The following is an 18,134-nucleotide window of genomic DNA, read 5'->3' as shown; positions in this document are numbered from 1 at the left end:
CATTCATTCCTTTATATTAAAAAAAAAACAACAGCAACCAAAAAACAGTCTGGCTTCAAATAATTTTTAGTGACAACAGCATTTCCAAGCAATCAAGCTAAGGTTAGCTGGTAGCTGCAAATTTGTTTTTATTTTTACTTTTTATTTTTTGTTTTTTTAATCCATGCTATCAGGTTAGCGATCATCAGCTAACATTAATCAAAAGAAAGCTAGTTTTATGTGCCTCAATGGCAACGTGAACATCAGAATGAGAATAATGATGGATCATTTGGTTCCTGGTGTAAAATTGGTGCCCTGTGTTTGTTATTTAGATAAATATTGCAGCATGTTCCTTTTGTTTAGGAGTTTAGCTGCGTGTTGACTGGTCAAATATGTGAATATATTGCCCGATAATTATGTTAGGTAAAATTCCACGTAGTTATGGTAAATATCCTCTTCTTAACTACTCACCCAAATTGTAGTCGCGGGGTACTGGACCCTGTCAGAGCTGTGGCGAGTGGCGGGGTACACAGTCTAGACCAGGGCTAAATTAACAGACCTTATCTAGCCATAAAACTGCTTGTAAATTAACTGTTAAATTAATTTTAATCTTTGTACTTTTCTTACACTCTTTTGTAATACTTTTGCTACAACGTGTCCACTTCAATTACTTCTTGATTGTGAGATTTAAAATTTACTGTGATGCTGCACAGAGGCAAAATTACAAAAACTCACCAATTCAGAGAACTGAGGACATGTCGGTCTAACTTGGCTTTCAACAGTATTAGGAGATATTTAGAGTGACAATGGTGAAAATACTAGAAAATGTTCCTATGTAAAGCAAAGAGAACCAGACATTCAGCAGCAGATTTCAGAGATCTGGAGGTTAAGATACTAGCTGGTTCAAATCATTTCAGTAACTTTAAATGAGATAGAATAATCTTCAAATCATTTCAAACTTCCCTGGTAACCAGTAATAGAAAACCAGTACGGCAGAGATAAGCTCTCACTCTTTTTGGCTAAGGCGGTGCGCCTTTATGCTGTGAGACAGCTATTGTTGGGAGACACATTTCCTCAGACTATATGTAAGTACACGTTTGTCACGTTAAAGAAGAAATCTGGTGTGTCTATGAGCAACTTTGGTTGTCAGAAGTGCAGATGAGTAAGGCTGATAGAGCTGTGTAGTTCACCCCACCTGTCACACACACAGAATAATAGAATTTTTCACTGTCTGTTCTTGAATATTTCATTTGAATGTGAATTTCAATTCCAAGCTTGGTGTTATTTTTTACCACTAAGCTCCTGCTGCTGGAGTTCCTACGTCCACAGTGTTGTGTGGCCTCGTGTTACCAGGGTGAACAGCTTTCAATAAGCAGATTTACAGAGGAAGAAAATGTAAACAGAAGGAAGACGCTGCCTATAGATATAAAAAGCCGACAGCCGTATTCTCCTGCTGTGGGCTGCTGAGCTGCTATAGGACTCTGCTGCATCACGCCCTAGACTTTTTTTTAAGTTAAAAGAACTTCGATAATGATTGTTTTTCATATGTTTTTTCATGCAAATATACTAAGAAGCACATGAAAGGGAAGAGGAGAGACAGATCTGTGAGCAGTTGCCTCTTTCCAACACCCCGCTCACACTCCCTGCACAACACCGGCAGCTCCGGCAGCTCTGGTGCTATGAGCAAAGGAGCCCTCTGCTCGTAAAGCACAGATTTATGGGTGAAATTAACATATCATTAACATACCACAGGCACTCTTAAAAGAAGGTTATTTATAATTAGGTGACATCAGAGACACTGGTTTGCGTGACGCTGGAAAGAGAGAGAGAGAGAAGGGAGACGAGGAAGCTGCCACCATTGGAAGTGCCCTAGAGAAGCCTTTTTCTCTTCTCTTTTTTTCATTGAAAGGGAAAAACTGGGACGCCAAACCTGTTGTTTCCTTTGTGCGATGCGGTCAGAGACATTTGGGTTTTTTTGCTGTCCTATTTCTCGCTATCAATAACACGATACTGGCCTGTTTCTGTCTGGTCTGAATGGCCTGTGCGGCCCCTCTGTTTACACGTTATACTTTTCTGTTGCAGCATGAATGCGCTGTGCTCTCGCAGGCTCGTGGCAGAGAGGAGCGAGTTACATCTGCTGTGCTTTCAGGGGTTTGGGTGGAAGTAAACAACAAATGCAAGCTCTTTCATGCGAGCCCATGAAACAGTGTTGCAGGTTAAAGCGTTATACATAAAATGAAGGCCGTCGTGTGAAGTCCAAGACTAGTAAACCGTTATTTTGAACTGGTATATTTTGGAGTAATTAAATAATGTTTCACCCACCACAAGACTGTTCCATAAGAAGACATGATTTGGAAGAACTGAACATGATTTATTGAGATGGAGAATTTGATTAACAAGACTCTGATGAACCAACGTGGCAAAACAGAGTCCCAGAATTGACAGGAATTAGGACAGGACCCCCTGATGTCGAGACGCTGGTGGTGTTGGAAAGGAAGACGAGGCTTGCAGGGGGTCTGAGTGAACAGGGTGAGGTGGAAACGGGGAAGAGGCAGACTGCAGGAATGAAAGGCAGAATGACACAAGAGCACTGAGTTGACGGTGTGGGGAAGTCAAAGTGGTATAAACAATCGACTAGAGGCTTTAATAAACAGGAGTGCAGGCGGATGAGTAATTACAGATCCTCTTTACTGAACTTGCGCATAAATTTTTTTAATTTGAAAATCAGAGTGGATCAGTGAATTGTAAATAGCTTATACAACTAATCAGAGTACTTTCTCTGACCAAATGGTTCTGTTCTTTGCTTTGGTCCATGCTAACATAACAGATTTTACGTGAAATTGTCAGACTTTTGTGGTCCCAGAGGATGAATCCTTTCCTGATCCATTGCCTTTTTTCTTTTAGCTCAGCCATGAGGTTGACACTTCGACTCTTGCATGAAATATGTACACAACTATGTGATGGATTAGCATGCAATTTGCTGGTGACCTTTGTGTCGCCAAAAGAATATTAATCATCAACTATGGTGATACAAATATATTAATCTGTTACTCATTTTTATGGAATTGTAGCCTTTCCCTTAAGAGGATTTGGCACTTTTCTTTGTTACACGTGACAGTAATCTGGGAAACTCGCTGTCAACAATAAGGTGACCTTGATATTCTATAAAAGATCGTCTCGCATAAGTCAAATGTGCGCTTTAAACCGGAGCTTCTCAGAGTGCCACTGTGGAGCCGGCGTGTCACAGGGAAAACACACATTTGCTTGGTGGTTGTGTCGGCTCAGAGGATGATAGATGGTGATTTATTTATTTGTTAACTTTTTTTTAAATGTTATATTTCTTTACATTGGCTGTGTCTTCTATGATTGCCAAACATCATTTTAAATTGAAAAAGAACATGACATAAACTGAGAATTAGAGATTTGCACAGTAGTGCATTCTTCTCAAACAACATGTGGGAGAAAGGGAATGAAATGCAGTGTCTGACTGTGTGTCTATCTCATCCAAACCTCAATGTTAAGCTAAAATAACAAAGTCTTACTAGTTAATGTGAAATCACGTGCATAAATCACACACAACTTTAGGAACATTTTGCATGTCTTGTCAGTGCATTTTAAGCTTTCGGTTACTTTACAGGATTAAGTGACACAAAAAGGTCAAAGCATGGGAAAGATTATAGTTTCTAATGTAAAGTGCATATTGATAACTTAATGAAAGGACTTGTTGTGTAATTCATACAATGTTTTATACCAGGCTGTACTAACGCTGATTCTACAAGGTCAACAATCTGAGTTTAACCTTAGCGCTGTGCTAAGGGACAGGATATCAGTGCAGGGGAATATTGGTGGAGGAGAAAAAGAAGTCTAGAGTCAGTCTATTTTTATTCTTGGTTTAGATTGACACAAAATATTGATTTTGCAGATACCATATAGTTTCTTTTTGCAATGCAAAGTACACTACCTCCATGTTGTCTATCTTGCCATTCAACCAATTCAGTCTGTGAGAGTCAGTGTTTTATGTCTCGTTGTTCAAGGTGCTCATCAAATCCAAAAAAACTGACAGGGTAAGAATTTCAGGCATAAGCACATGAGCGTCTGGCAGCGTCCAGTACTGCAGATTTCTTTTCATTGTATGAGACACTGAAAAAAAAACCAGCTCTACATGAAATAAGCCAAATATTCTTAAATCTGACAAAATTAACTTGTTTTGACAAAAAAATCTGCCAATAGGGAAGCAAAAGTTTTTTTGCTAGAATCCTTAAAACTAGCAAATGACTCTGACTTCTGTATGCCTATTAACTGGACAAGACTGTCTACAATTTACGCTTAATTGAAGAAAATTTGACTTAAGATTTTACAGCTTAATTTAGATTTTCATATAAACAAGAAGAAACAAGAAGCTAACTGTAGGACAAACTTTAGTGTCATTAAATATATTTCTTTTTTAGGCCTTTGTTTGGCTTTATTGGTAGAGGCAGTGAAGAATCGACAGGAAAACAGAGGGAGAGAAAGAGTGGAAGACAGGCTGTCAGCCATGCAGCATGCGGGCACCCGCTCAACACAGTGAGCTAAACCAGCACCCATTAAATACATTTCTTGAATTGAAAAGTTGTTTAAGTGGCTTTACTCTTGAAATAAGAAAAGTAATCGTATTCTTATTCTGTAATTTTAGCCAAACCATTACCATACCCTGTAACTGGGGAAAAAAAGCTCAATATGAGCTGAAATATCTTATAGAGAAAAATATTTTCCTAGAACAAGCTTAATTTTCTTGTGCAAAACTTGCTTGTTAAGAGTGTATTTTATTTTTACACAAAAAATAAAAAAAAAGTCAATTTTTGCAGTGGAAGAACAAAAGTCCATCATGCTTTCACACGTGTGTCATCTCTGTCTGACATGTTGCCAAGCAGCTGCGTAGTAGGAACGTATCCAGTCCTACATTTGTGATCCGTTATCTTGTTAAGATCAGCTAGCAAAATAGCAGACAGGGTCACTGTTACATGGCAGAACTATTACATGTCCGTTAGATGCTAAAAAACTCACGTTTTAAGGAAACACGTTGAGCCAACAGCTCCACCAGTAGAGGAGGAGAAGGATGCTGGTGCTACACCTCTGAAGCCATAATGGCTAGCCTTTAGCCAAAGCTGCCTTTCTGTGGGAAATAAAGACACGTGTTGCTGGTTTTGCAGTGGAAGAGATGTTTCCACTATTAACTCAGTATGCAGAGGAGGAGGTGAATGTGCAGTAGGTCGAAAACCCTCTGGATATTTTATTATAGGTCTGGTCTTTACTTTACAATATAAAGAACCTTGAGGCGACTGTTATTGTGATTTGGCATTATCTAACTAAAACTGAATTTCTTTTTTTTTCCATTAAGATGCAGCGCTATGACGTCACCGTAACGTGATTGGTCATTTGCAGTGTGATCCGAACCAACATTATTATAATAATCTGGGACAAACACCAGCACGGGGATGTTAGATTCACCGCTCTACTACACACTGAGCGAAAGGTTTAAAAATCTTTTTTCCGTATAAATGATTTTTCTAAATGACTTCTCAATTTTTCACATAAGCCTGTTTTACAGAAATCAATACTGCACTCCATCAATTATAAATCAAAACTTTCATTTCCTCCCAGAGTTGCTTAATTTATTTTAATGAAGTGACAGCGATCACATAGATGAGCCAAAATGCAACAAGCAGAGATGTCGGCATAAGCATGCACTGCACATCAATTCCGCCCATTAGTAATGAAGATGGGACAAAAACAATCAGCTAAATGTGACAGCTGAGGAGATTGTAAAGAATGCCCATTGGCTAAAGTTCTTAAACTCTGCAGGAGCAAAGCATCAAACCTCATTATGTTAACAGTTATGGAAATCGTTACAGGAAGGTGAATGTTCCTTGCAGTGGAAGCAAGCCCAGTCTTATTGTTCAGAGAAACAATACATGATAACAAACTGTTGTTCTTTCTTGTTGTGGCATCAGGAAGAAGAGCTACGGCAGAGCGGCGAGGCCAAATATCATCACCTGAACGAAGACCTGCACGTCCTCATTGAGATCTTCGCCCCACCAGCCGAGGCGTACGCCAGGATGGGTCACGCTCTGGAGGAGATCAAGAAGTTTCTCATACCAGTATGTTCCCTTTCTACTCACACACACACACACACACACACACACACACACACACACACACACACACACACACACACACACACCTCTTCTGGCTTTTACTTTTTTCTCCTCCTGAATCTCTCTCCAGCTGCCCTTTGGCCCCAGCCAACTCATTTCAGTCTGTCCACAGTGAAGTGAGTGAATAACAGCAGAGATGAGTCGCTCTTTCACTGTCTCTCTTTGTTTGTAACTTGTACTATAATTCTGTCAGGGTCTTCCAAGTGTGTGTGTGATTCAGTGTGTGATCCTGTGTGGGAAGTCGTGGGTATAAGAGGAATAAAAGACCACAGGAGGGAATCTCTCTGCATGGGCCAAACCCTCCTTGGCAGCAGCATACAGCATGGAGCTTATTTACTCTTCATTCATTATGAATGATGTCTCCAATACTCAGAGCACCAATGATTTACATCTCGTCATTAATTATAGGCAGTCCCGTCCCCACCGACTACCTTCTCATCTCAAAGTTGCCATAAAGTGTAGACACTGATACTGCGGACACATGACAATCATATCAGTCATTTTAAGATTAAAGCCATATTTCCATACCGTTTTAAGTTAGGGGCAAAAAGCAGCTGTGTGAAAAGATGAAGTCAAGCTGGGTCCCGAGGATTTATCAACAGGAATGATCTGAAATGTTTTGCTGCCTCAGGAACGGCGGTCACGGCAGTACTGTAAAGTATATTAATTAGATATTCCCGGGGCTGCAGCCCTGGAGATAAAGGACGTAATTTAATACAGTGTAATTGAAAGCGAGTCTATTGCCGTCTGCACGCACGCATGTGTGTGTGAGTGTGAACATGATGCCTCTCTGTGTGCAGGATTACAATGATGAGATCAGACAGGCCCAGCTGCAGGAGCTCACATACCTGAACGGCGGCTCCGAGGATGCCAAGGTGCCATCAGTGAGGGGCAAGTCAGCCGCCCGTGGAAGAGGGACACCTGTTCCAGGGCCTCCCAGGTAACCTGTGCCCAAATGTGTGTGAGAGTGTGTGTGTGTGTTTGTGTTTATGTGCAAGATGTTGTGCATTTCAGATCATCTGGGGATTGAGTATTATTTACAGATAAAGAGCCACTGGGAAGGCTCTTTATCTATTTCTCCATAAATAGATGTATATAGTATCCAGTTGCATTTTATGAGTTAATGTCTCTATTTAGAATTAAAGCACATTTTGACCGTCTGTGTCTAACAACACAAGAAATATCTGGTGTTTTTGTTTAGCTTTTGCAATACAAGGTAGACAGTGGATGTTTCTTATGTCTCTTGAATCTCTGACGTGACGGCGAGCCTAGGTATTTTTTCAAATGCAGTCTGGGTTGGATTTACTGAAATCTCAGCTGTGATAGCAGTGTGAGTGTGATTACTTCTTGATTTAATTAAATAATACCTCACAGGCTAATACGGCTTTTCAGTACTGATACCAGAGTACCAGTCAGAAAGTACTCTGACATTACTCAATACTCAACATTAGACATTAGGACCATTTAAGCCTTTCACTTGCTTTCCATATCGTCAGTAATTCATAAGGATCTGCATGACACTGTACGCTGCTCAAAAGAATTAAAGGAATACTTAGAAAACCAATCAGATCTCAATGTGAAAACAAATCATGCTTGATAACTACATTGATATGGACTGGCTAATGTAGGAATGTATGGATGCCACATTATTTGATGAAAAGAGGACTTAATTTCACCGAAGTGAAAAATTATGCGATTGGTCAATTTTGCCAAAATTTCATTGTCACAACTCAAAATAGCACTCCTGGTACTGCTCCTAATGAGATGACAGGTGGTGTCCTGAGGAATAGGGCTGTGCGATATGACCAAAACCTCATATCATTTAACATTTATCGTCCCGACAACGATATATATCACAAAAGTTTTACATTTTCTGTAAATTCTGTGAATCTCGGGCAGCTCGACTTGCGTGAAGTGTTTTCAGCTGGACGTCGTGTACTTGGGGTCGAGTGTTACATAAGTTGAAATGGCCGCAGTTTTCTTTGTGAGTATTTATTACACGCCGTGCTGTGGGGAAAAGCCTGTTCTAAGGTTTATTTTTTTGGCACCTGACGGCTCTTTTTAGCGTCTTATTCATAAACAATCTCAACAGGATCTTCAGCTTTATTGTGAAAGGTTTATGTTGGGGCTGCACGATTAATCGTTAGAAAATCGCGATCTCGATTCATACTTATGTGCGATCTCATTTCCAAATGACAACGATTTTTAAAAAAAAAAAAAAAAAAAAAGACGACGACGATTGTACCGCATTTTGATCCGGGACGTAATCTGCATGAAAACAAGCGCTCACTCTTCCTGCTCAACAAATGACAAGGGCGGAGCCTTATACCACGTGATACAGAAGCTGTGCCGTGTGATGCTAAAATTAGCAGGGAAAAAACAACGGAGAGCACGTCAGGGATGACGAGAAAGTGACAGGAGAAAATCCGTTCCGGTCAACCACCCAAACATCAATAACGGGAACCTTATACAGCGCTTCCCTATACACGTCAAACTCCCGCAGGCACAAAGACATTACGGAGGCTATCACTTATCAGCTGACCAAAGATATGGTCCCATCAACACTGTGCAAAACGAGGGATTTAGGAAAATGATCAACACCCTAGACAAACGCTACACAGTGCCGTCCCGCAACTATTTTTCTATTGTTGCACTACCTGCTCTATACACGCAGCGTCGAGCAACGGTGGAGACGGAATTTCAAGCAGTACAACATTTGGCAACGACAAAATGTGAGACATTTGTTGTTTTTATGTTTATTTATTGTTTTTATGTTCAGTTTCAACTGTTACGAAGTTGATGTGCAGTTAATAAGTGCAATAAATATTTATACTGGAAAAGAAAATCGTGAGAGAATCGTGATCTCAATTCTAAGCAAAAAAATCGTGATTTATGCAAAATCGTGCAGCCCTAGTTTATGTGGAAAATAAACAAGAGGACGGCGAAGCCACGCGATGGTTTTACCATCGTTGTTGCTAACGACAACGCATAAAAACAGTCGCTTGTCCGTCCGTAGAGTGGTTTTATTAAATATAAGAGAAAGAGAGAACTTCTACAGTGACTGATAACGATAGCGTGATATGATACGATAGACGTTTTCATATTGTTATATCGAACAGCCCTACTGAGGAATGTCCCCCAAAATCTGGACCTGAGCTCATGTTCTGTTGGATTTAGGTGAAGTGAGCTTGTGCTCAGGGTGAACCCACCCTTATTGTGAAAAGCAGATGGCACCACTTGTGGATCTGCCAATTTTGGTATTGAGCACAGGGCCCACTCGAGAACGTCAGCCCTATTTCTTTTTTTTCTTTTTTTTTTTTTTTTTTTGGAAGTGACATCAGAAACAGCAGCATGTGACATCACGTGATGGCGGAGCTTCAGTTCATCCTTTGTCATCCTTTTTTTTTTTTTTTTTTTTTAAATAGGACAGGGGGAAAGAATGAAAGAAAGAGGGGGAGAGGAAGAAAGAAAACCAAAGGGGAGAAGAGACGGTGAGAAGGGGGGGAAGAGAGAAAAAAAGAAAAAAAAACAAAACTCCTGGGTCACCTGTATGGAGAGAAAGAAAAACAAAAAAAACAGGGGAGACAGCAAACAACAAAGAGCAACATAATAATAATAATAATAAAAAAAAAAAGCACCATCACAATAAACTAGCTAGTCATAGATATCAATAGTTACTAAATAATAAACGATATGGTGCAGCACGCAAGATAGACAGCGCACAGTGTGCTTTGAGGCAGCAACCAAGAAAGCTGTAGTCCGCATCTGTGAATACCCATGTGTACACCTGTGTGCATACCTGTGTGGATCAGCATGCTTGCATTCCAAAGGTTTCTCCATGTAATGATCTGCTAGAGAGTGTGGGGAGCCACAGCCCTGTCCTCTATGGTATCAAGCAGGTATGGAGGAGATCAAAACTCCAGACATCCAGAGGCCCCCAGAACACAAGAGACCAAGGAAGACCCACAGAGGGGCAGCCGCGCCACTGTCCCAGTAAGAGCTGAGGAGAGTCCCAGATGAGAGCTCATTCAGCAGCCGCGGAGCAGAAGCCAGGGGGAGTTGCAGTGACGCGCCCGTGAGCTCCGCCGGCAGCCAGCTGTGCCTGAGTGACCGAGCCCCAGGCCGAGAGGCCGGGGGCACCCCACCTCCAAAGTGGCCCGAGCGAGCCCCAATAAGCGGCCGCCAAGGAGTGAGCCGGTGTGTACCCGGACGCCCACCCCCAGATACAAAGAACCACCAACGCACCGATACCTGAGGGAGTCCGCCACCGGCAGGGGAAGTGGTGGTGGGTGGAGATAGGCCTCCAAACCTTGGAGGGCCCGAGATGTCCCCAGAGAGGTGGCGTCTGATACCCAACCTGACATATAGACACAGACATACAGGCACACACAGACACAAACATCCATTCCCACCCTCATGCTCTCATATGTACTTCACACTCAACCGACGTGGAGACAGACATAAAGAGACGCTGTACACACGATCACACTCCCCAAGCATACTCTACTAACCGGGTCTAGGTACCCTTGCCCCTGGAGGGGGGAACTGCACCCAGACCCAGGTGGTGTTACCCTTTTCCCTGCGGTGGGGAGAGGCAGACCGCCCCGACTCCGCAGCAGCAGGGAGGCCCCAGACCGCAGTCGGACGGCCCACTCCTCCTAGCCCCCCCGCTCCAGTAGGCCGCAGAGAATGGGGGTGAGAGAAGACTCCAAACCTCCCTCCACCCGCTCATTGTAGTGTTGATGCATGTGTGTTCTAAGGTGCAATTAAAACCCAGGAGGGCATGGAGCTACCTGCCAGAGAGCAGCAGGTAAGCGCATGGTCCCTCCTGCTAGCCCTCAGTGTCTACGTGTATTTAAAATTGAGAGGTGGGTAACGACGCCAGGGGTGAGGCGTACACCCTGATGGTAACTTGGACTCCGTGTATCGTGCCCACCCCCAAGATCCTATATGTATGTGTAATGAGGGTGTGAGTAATGTGAATGTCTAAGTTGTGGGATAAAATTGAGGCAGAGGCAGCCAGAAGGGGACAGAGGGGGGGGTAGCCTCCTCTGCATCCTGGTGACATACCCCTACTCCAAGGCCCTGCATGTGTGGGTGGTTGTGGTGGAGCAGGAGGAGGGAGGCAGCTGGAGATGGGGAGGGAAGGAAGGGAGGGGCAGGTGACCCCTCCCTGGGGCCAGCTCCCCCGCTGACCCCAGTAGGCACCCCCACACTCCGCGACCCGCCAGGGAAAGGGGGGCCCAGGCCCATCCAGACCGGGGCCCAGCGCAGCAGCGCCCCCCGGCCCCACAGAGCCCGGGACAGTCCACCCAACCCCACCACAGAGAAAACTGCACCCACCCCACCATCCACTCGTCTTCCAGACTACATGAGACAATAAACACCCAGGCTGAGATCTTCCTCCACCTCTCCTGTATCTCCCCCTCCTGCAGAGAGTTCCTGAGGGGAAGAAAGCTCCTGCAAGGTGTAACAATCTCCCCCACCGGTTGAAGAGCCCCACAGGCGACTCGACACGCCGGCGGCACCCTGCGCCAGGGATGGGCTCCCATGCACCCACCCGCCCACAACCCCGGCAACACACAAACCAGGACCCAAGGCCCCGAGGCCCAGCCAGGGCCCCGGCCCAGAGATGGAGCGCCCCCAGACCCTCACGCCCATCCCGGACCCACCCAGGGGCAGACAGGCTACCAGGTCAGTAACCCACGTCCATCACCACAGACCCTCCCCTAGCCCCGCTGCACGCAGCCACGAGGAAATGGTCAGAAAAAGGCCCCCAACCGGACATGACCGCTACCCCGGGTTGAGCCCCCCAAGGAAGATGCCTCCGGGGAACCCCCCGACGCCCTAAGCCTGTCCCTGCCCCCACACCAATCACAACATTGAAGGCGGGACCAAACTATGACCCCCCACCCCCACTAGGTGATGGAGCCGATCAAAGGAGCCCAGAGCAATTGATCTGATGTGGTGGCCGAGGCTGTATCAAAACTAATGTAATCTAATAGATAATTTCTATATTGGTTAGAATTAAGATTATTTTTATTTTTCCAGTTCATGAGGACAGTTTTCTTGGCTATGCATAGGGCAGTGAAAACCATATGGGCTAAATTGTTTTCTGAGGTGACATTATCTAAGCTGCCCAACAAACACACTAAGGGGGAAGTTGGAATGTTACATTTCAGACACTTTGATAAGTCTTCACATATCTCGTGCCAAAACTTCTGCACTGGTGGACAGAACCAAAGAGCGTGGATGTAATTGTCTGGTGTATTGTTTTGACAGTGTGAGCAGTTGTTGGAAGATGTAAAGCCCATCTTGAACATCCGATGACCTGTATAGTGCACTCTATGTAGTATTTTGTATTGTATTAATTGCAGACTGGGATTTTTAATCAATTTAAAAGTTTTTAAGCAAATCTGAGACCAGAAGTTTTGGTCTAAACTGACTGATAAATCTGCTTCCCACTTTGCAATAGGAAGGGATATTGATTCATCTAATTTAGAGAATGTTCTATATATTTTAGATAATAATTTGGGGGATTTAAGAGTAAGGAAATGTGCCGCACTTGGTGGTATTTGTAATTCAACTTGACTGAGGTTAAATTTCTTTTTTATTATGGATTTAATTTGTTGATATTCTAAAAAATTTTTCTTGTTGATCCCATATTGTGCAACTAGTCTGTCGAATGGGATCAATTCTGTTCCCTCCAATATATGTTCTAAATATTTAATTCCTTTACAACTCCATTCTGGGAAGTTAATCATATTATTGTTTTGTAATATGTCAGGGTTATTCCAGATAGGAGTACGTTTGCATGGGATTAGTGAAGACTCCGTTATTTTTAGATACTCCCACCATGCTGTCAGAGAGAAGCTGATGTTGATACTTTTAAAGCATTCATGTTTTTTGATGTTTGAGCTAATAAATGGTAGGTCTGAAATCTCTAGATCCTTGCATAGTGCCTGTTCAACATCTAGCCAAGGTTCATCTAGGAAGGTATGTTTTGACCATTCTGAGATGAACTGAAGCCTGTTGGCTAAGAAGTATTGGTGAAAATTAGGCAGATCTAATCCTCCTCTATCCTTGGTTCTTTGTAGCGTTTTTAAGCTGATGCGCGGGGGTTTATCTTTCCAAAGGAATTTGGAAATATATGAATCCAGAGATCTGAACCAATCTTGTGATGGTTTGTTAGGGATCATCAAAAATAAGTAATTTATTTTTGGCAAGATCATCATTTTTATAGTGGCGACCCTTCCCATGAGTGATATGGGTAAAGATTTCCATCTAGTCAGATCGCCTTCTACTTTCTTTAGAAGTGGGATGTGATTTAATTTAGTTAAGTCTGAAAGCTTAGGAGAAACATTAATACCTAAATATTTAATATTTCCGGATTGCAGTGGGGCAGAGGAAGAATTATGGAAGGAGCAGTTAATGGGGAGAACTGTAGATTTTGGCCAGTTAATTGAATAATCTGAAACTCTTGAAAACCAGTTTATTAGAGTAATTACCTCAGAGAGGTTGTTTTGTGTGTTTTGCAGAAAAAGCAACACATCATCCGCATAGCCCTATTTCTGATTGTTTGGTCAGATACTTGCACACCAGTGTCCTGCTGGAGGTCATTTTGTAGTTCTGACAGTGCAGAGAAGAGGAAGAACTGTGTAAAAACTCTAAAAGATACAAGAAAAATGTGTAACAACTAGAGACAGTAGTTTTAGTGGCTTGATTGTTTAAACATTAGGGGCTAAGCTAAAGGACCAACTCTTACCAAACGGTGATGTTACCAGCTATTCCACATGTTTGTGATGTTGCCCCTTGACACAGCTACAACATGCAGAGTGTAGCACCTACGCAGAGCTTTGCAGAATTAGGATAACAAAATTATTTTGTTATCCTAATTAAAAAGCAAAAAAACAAAACACACAGGATTAAATAGGCCATTTTGAAAGCCCTGGTAAAGAGCCTAGATTGCCATTTATACTTGTTGGTGCATCTGCCAGAAAGACGTGTATCATAATGTGTCTGTACTGATCTATCGCCATTCCAACAGGACAAAGCAGCGGTATCAAACTGAGCACAACAAACCAGACAAAGACTTCATGTGTAATATGACTTGTTATTGAACAGTTTGGAAGTTGTTTCTTACTTTTTGAAAGAATGAACTGTAACAAAAAACGTTCTTCTTAAGCCAGAAAATGAGCGCTGGTATTTCTGAGTACACCATGCAGAATGGCTGCAGACCTCAGCAGGAATTAAAAGAAGAGTGAGAAACTGTAGTTGCAGCAAACCCAACGCAGTGCCGTTATCAATTGAAGTTGGCACTGTGGAACTTCGCATACAGCTGCTACTTCCTTGAATTTATACGCTTTTTTAATGTATTCTGGAAGACTAACAGGGCACAAACAAAAGAAGCAAAGCATCAAATATGAGGGAGATAAGTTTTTTTTTCTTTTTGCACAAAACTGTGCTTTTTATCAACCATTGCTTTAGAGGTAGAATTTGGTATTGCGTATCCTAAATATTAAACATTTAATAAAGAGCTACATTTATTTGTCATTCCAGTCAAATAAGATAATTAAAGACAAGTGTAAAAAGACATTTCTGCATTTTGAATGTTAAAGATATGAAGGGCTAAATACATTGTAGACATTTGGCCCCCAGGATCCCTGCTGTAGACCCTTTATTCCACTCATGGTAGGTTTTGACAGCAGCACCAGCACTTAAATGCAGCAAGCATTCCTTGAACAGCCTTTTTGTAAATGCAAGAGATCAACTGGCGCATCTGTTTACAGCAAAGCCAGACAAACTCACCCACTTTAATAAAGTACAAGTCAATAATCTGTATTTTTCATCAGGCCACAGGCAAGTGCAACACAATAAGTTTGCTGCATGAACAGTTTTTACACACAAAAGCAGCACGCACTGCTGTTTATTATTTTGCTGAGACTTTTGAAGTTTGAAGCTAATAACTTGGAAGTAAGACTGACTTCTTGTTCTGTTACTTCACTCAGTAGCTCTGCTGTCAGAAAGATCAAATCAAAGGCCCTCACATTAATTACTCAATAGTGTAATGTTTAGCTAAATATTATGACACATTATATATACAACTTATATTAGCAATGTAATTCTGAAAAATAACTCATTGTAGTAATATTTTAAAATAAATGTAGTGGAGAACATTCCACGTCCCTATACACACACCGTGCATGCTGCTGCAGGTCTCCTGAGTTTATGACTATGAGCCAAATTTGGTTTGATTTGTGGCAAACTAAGCTAAGTTTGTTTGCCTGCAGGCAACAGTCATTTTAGCTCTTCCTTAATTTAATTCAGTTTCTCAAACAAAGTGGGAGTGCATGGAAGGTGAAAAGATCCCTTTCCTTGATGCTTAAGCTTTTTGAACATGTGCTGTGATGTAGAACTCATATTGCTTTTTCACTCTTGGAAGTTTTCATTACTCTTACAGTAACGAGTATGGCTGTTTTGAACTCTAGGCTGCAGTTTGATCACGAGTTACATAAATTAGATGATAACAGCCATCATCCTTGTGTTATAAAACCTGTTTATTCAAAAATACAGTATAGATGCTCCGTGGGCTGTATTTTTTAATACTTTATATTAGGGCTGCTCAATTAATCGAATTTTAATCACGTAAATCTGGGCTTTCAACGATCATTAAAAATGACTGAGCCGATTATTAGCCCCTCCCTAATTTATCCGCGACACCTTAAAGGCCGGTCCGTGAAAATATTGTCGGGCATAAACCGTCCGTGGCGCAAAAAAGGTTGGAGACCGCTGATTAAGAGGACCCGAGGGAAGCTCGGAAAGCTAAGCAGAAGTTATTTGGAGAGTGACTGCCGTTGGTTGAAAAGAGAGTTTAAAAAAAAAAACTTCAGTGGTGTTGCACACTATTTTATATTATTTTTTTAAAGTCATTGTTAACCCTTTAAAGCCGGTCAGAGCAGCACGCTCCGTTTTGCGTAACTATTTTTAAATCCCTGTAGAACCTGAACCGTGTAAGCTAGCGCAATAATTTTTTTTGCATATGAAACCGGAGGAGTTGTACTTACATCTGATGCCATCAGCTTGTCCTCGGTCACGGTTTCCTTCCACATATAGCTTTGCAAAAATTGCATAAAAAGCGCTTGCAGGAACAAAAACATAATATTCCAGAAACACGCTTTGCCGATCCATCAGCTGTTCGTAACACTTCCCACAGTGAAATGATGCACATGCTGTTTTCTTTGCAAATTTGCATCATAGGATTGTTTTTTGTTTTTCCTGCAGTATATAAAAATTGCTGTATCTCCAAAATAAAACTATGAAGACACTCAAAATAAATTTCCTGTTGTTGTAAACTATTTTTTGCAACTTTATTGTATTTAAAGTTTTGAGGGATAAGCCTCTTAAATTTCTCCAAGTAGAAATATATGTAAACAAAACAAAAGCGATTTTCAATTTTTTTTGTAGTTTATTGCACTTTTTTGCAATTTATGTAATTACTATGGACTTAATGCATACATATTATTAAAATATGGGCTATAACAGTTGTATTGATGTATAGCAACTTGAAATGCTCCCACAAATGGCACTACAGCATGTAAAAAAAAATAATATAAGCTCTGGTGGACTTGGTTCTATAGTAGGTCTTAAAGGGTTAAATAAATATCGTCAAATAATCGTGATCTCAATTTCAGTGAAAATAATCGTGATTATCATTTTTGCCATAATCGAGCAGCCCTACTTTATATTAATAAATGTTATCATTTTACAGTTTACACAGCTAGTTATAGTTATACAGATGTTAGTCTAAAAAGTCATGACTGTTGACTTGTGAAATCTAAACTTTTAAACTTTACTTAGTGATCCTCCATCAAGCTGTTCTTCTGAGATTGATTTGGCCTTATGTGCATTATGAGCATCTAGATTGTACTGGGGTTTTTTTTGTTTTTTTTTGCAGTGATAGACAACAATATGATTGTAGGGTTTTAACGTTAAACAACCCTTTTCAGGATGGCAATATGGAAATGAAATGCAGATATGCAAACACAGATACGTTTTAAAATACACCAAGCCAAGATGAGATGCAACAAAGCACAAAGGTGATGCCAATCCATCATTTAACAAAAAAATACAATCTTGAACCACATCTGTTCATATTTTGCCTTCCCCCTGGTTGCAGTTTCTGAAACTATTTGCAATTTACTTACAAAATATATGAAATCTTACAATATTCAACAATAAATAATTTAAGAATCATAAGAAAACTGAAAAGTAAGAAAAGTATTTCAACATAACTATCTCTTCCTCTTCCCTTAGTGGCACAGTGTAGTGAGCTCAGCTCTTATCAGCCCCTTTAGATCACAAGGTGGTTGCTAAAGTTGCCTCGTGTCTTGCGAATAATTCCCATCTAATTCATAAAGGCAGACAGATGCATGTTGCAGTCTGGCTGAAATCAGATTGGAAATAGTTACTGTGAATTTCTATTTAATCTGAATTTCTGTGTCTGTAGATGGAACAGACAGAAACAGATTTCACTGGTTTATCACAGTTTAGTGACATATTACCACCAGCACAATTCATGTAATCGTCAACTTGACCCCATTCGATAGCAGACTGACTTATTGCCTGTCTTATTGCCTTTTTATCAGCATCTGCAGGCCCCACAGTAGTTTTACCCCCTGGGGCTTCCATGACTGAGAATAAGGGACTAACTAAAAGTGATGTTAATGTTTTTTCATTCTGAGCTACATTCTGTTCCACACTCTAATCCTGTCGGTGGCAGCGCCACATACTCACATTTCACATTAGTACAGGGTCCCACAGTGAACAGCCAATAGAAAGGAGTTAGCAGGAGTGAACAATTAAATTCATTTACTAAACCAAACTACTTCCTATACCACAATCATTATTAGATCAGGTATATTTAAATTAACATTTACTTAAATATTATTTAGCAGAAAACCT

At 41.3% G+C, this 18,134-nt stretch overlaps 1 protein-coding gene across 1 annotated transcript in view; it reads left to right on the top strand.

Annotated features, from left to right (window-relative positions):
* khdrbs3 (KH domain containing, RNA binding, signal transduction associated 3) overlaps nt 1-18,134 on the top strand; it is a 163,920-nt gene that overhangs the window by 101,208 nt on the left and 44,578 nt on the right. Inside the window, exons 4-5 of the mRNA XM_085346727.1 lie at nt 5,970-6,116; nt 6,974-7,113. Coding sequence (XP_085202853.1) covers nt 5,970-6,116; nt 6,974-7,113 — 287 coding nt within the window. The remainder of the gene's footprint in view (nt 1-5,969; nt 6,117-6,973; nt 7,114-18,134) is intronic.

This window comes from Diplotaxodon limnothrissa, linkage group LG22 (assembly GCF_057381915.1).
Source record: "Diplotaxodon limnothrissa isolate DT_005_m linkage group LG22, D_limnothrissa_male_GT1.1, whole genome shotgun sequence".
In the NCBI taxonomy this organism is placed as follows: domain Eukaryota; kingdom Metazoa; phylum Chordata; class Actinopteri; order Cichliformes; family Cichlidae; genus Diplotaxodon; species Diplotaxodon limnothrissa.
The sequence above is the reverse complement of the archived record's forward strand: the minus strand, read 5'-3'. Positions and strand labels throughout refer to the sequence as shown.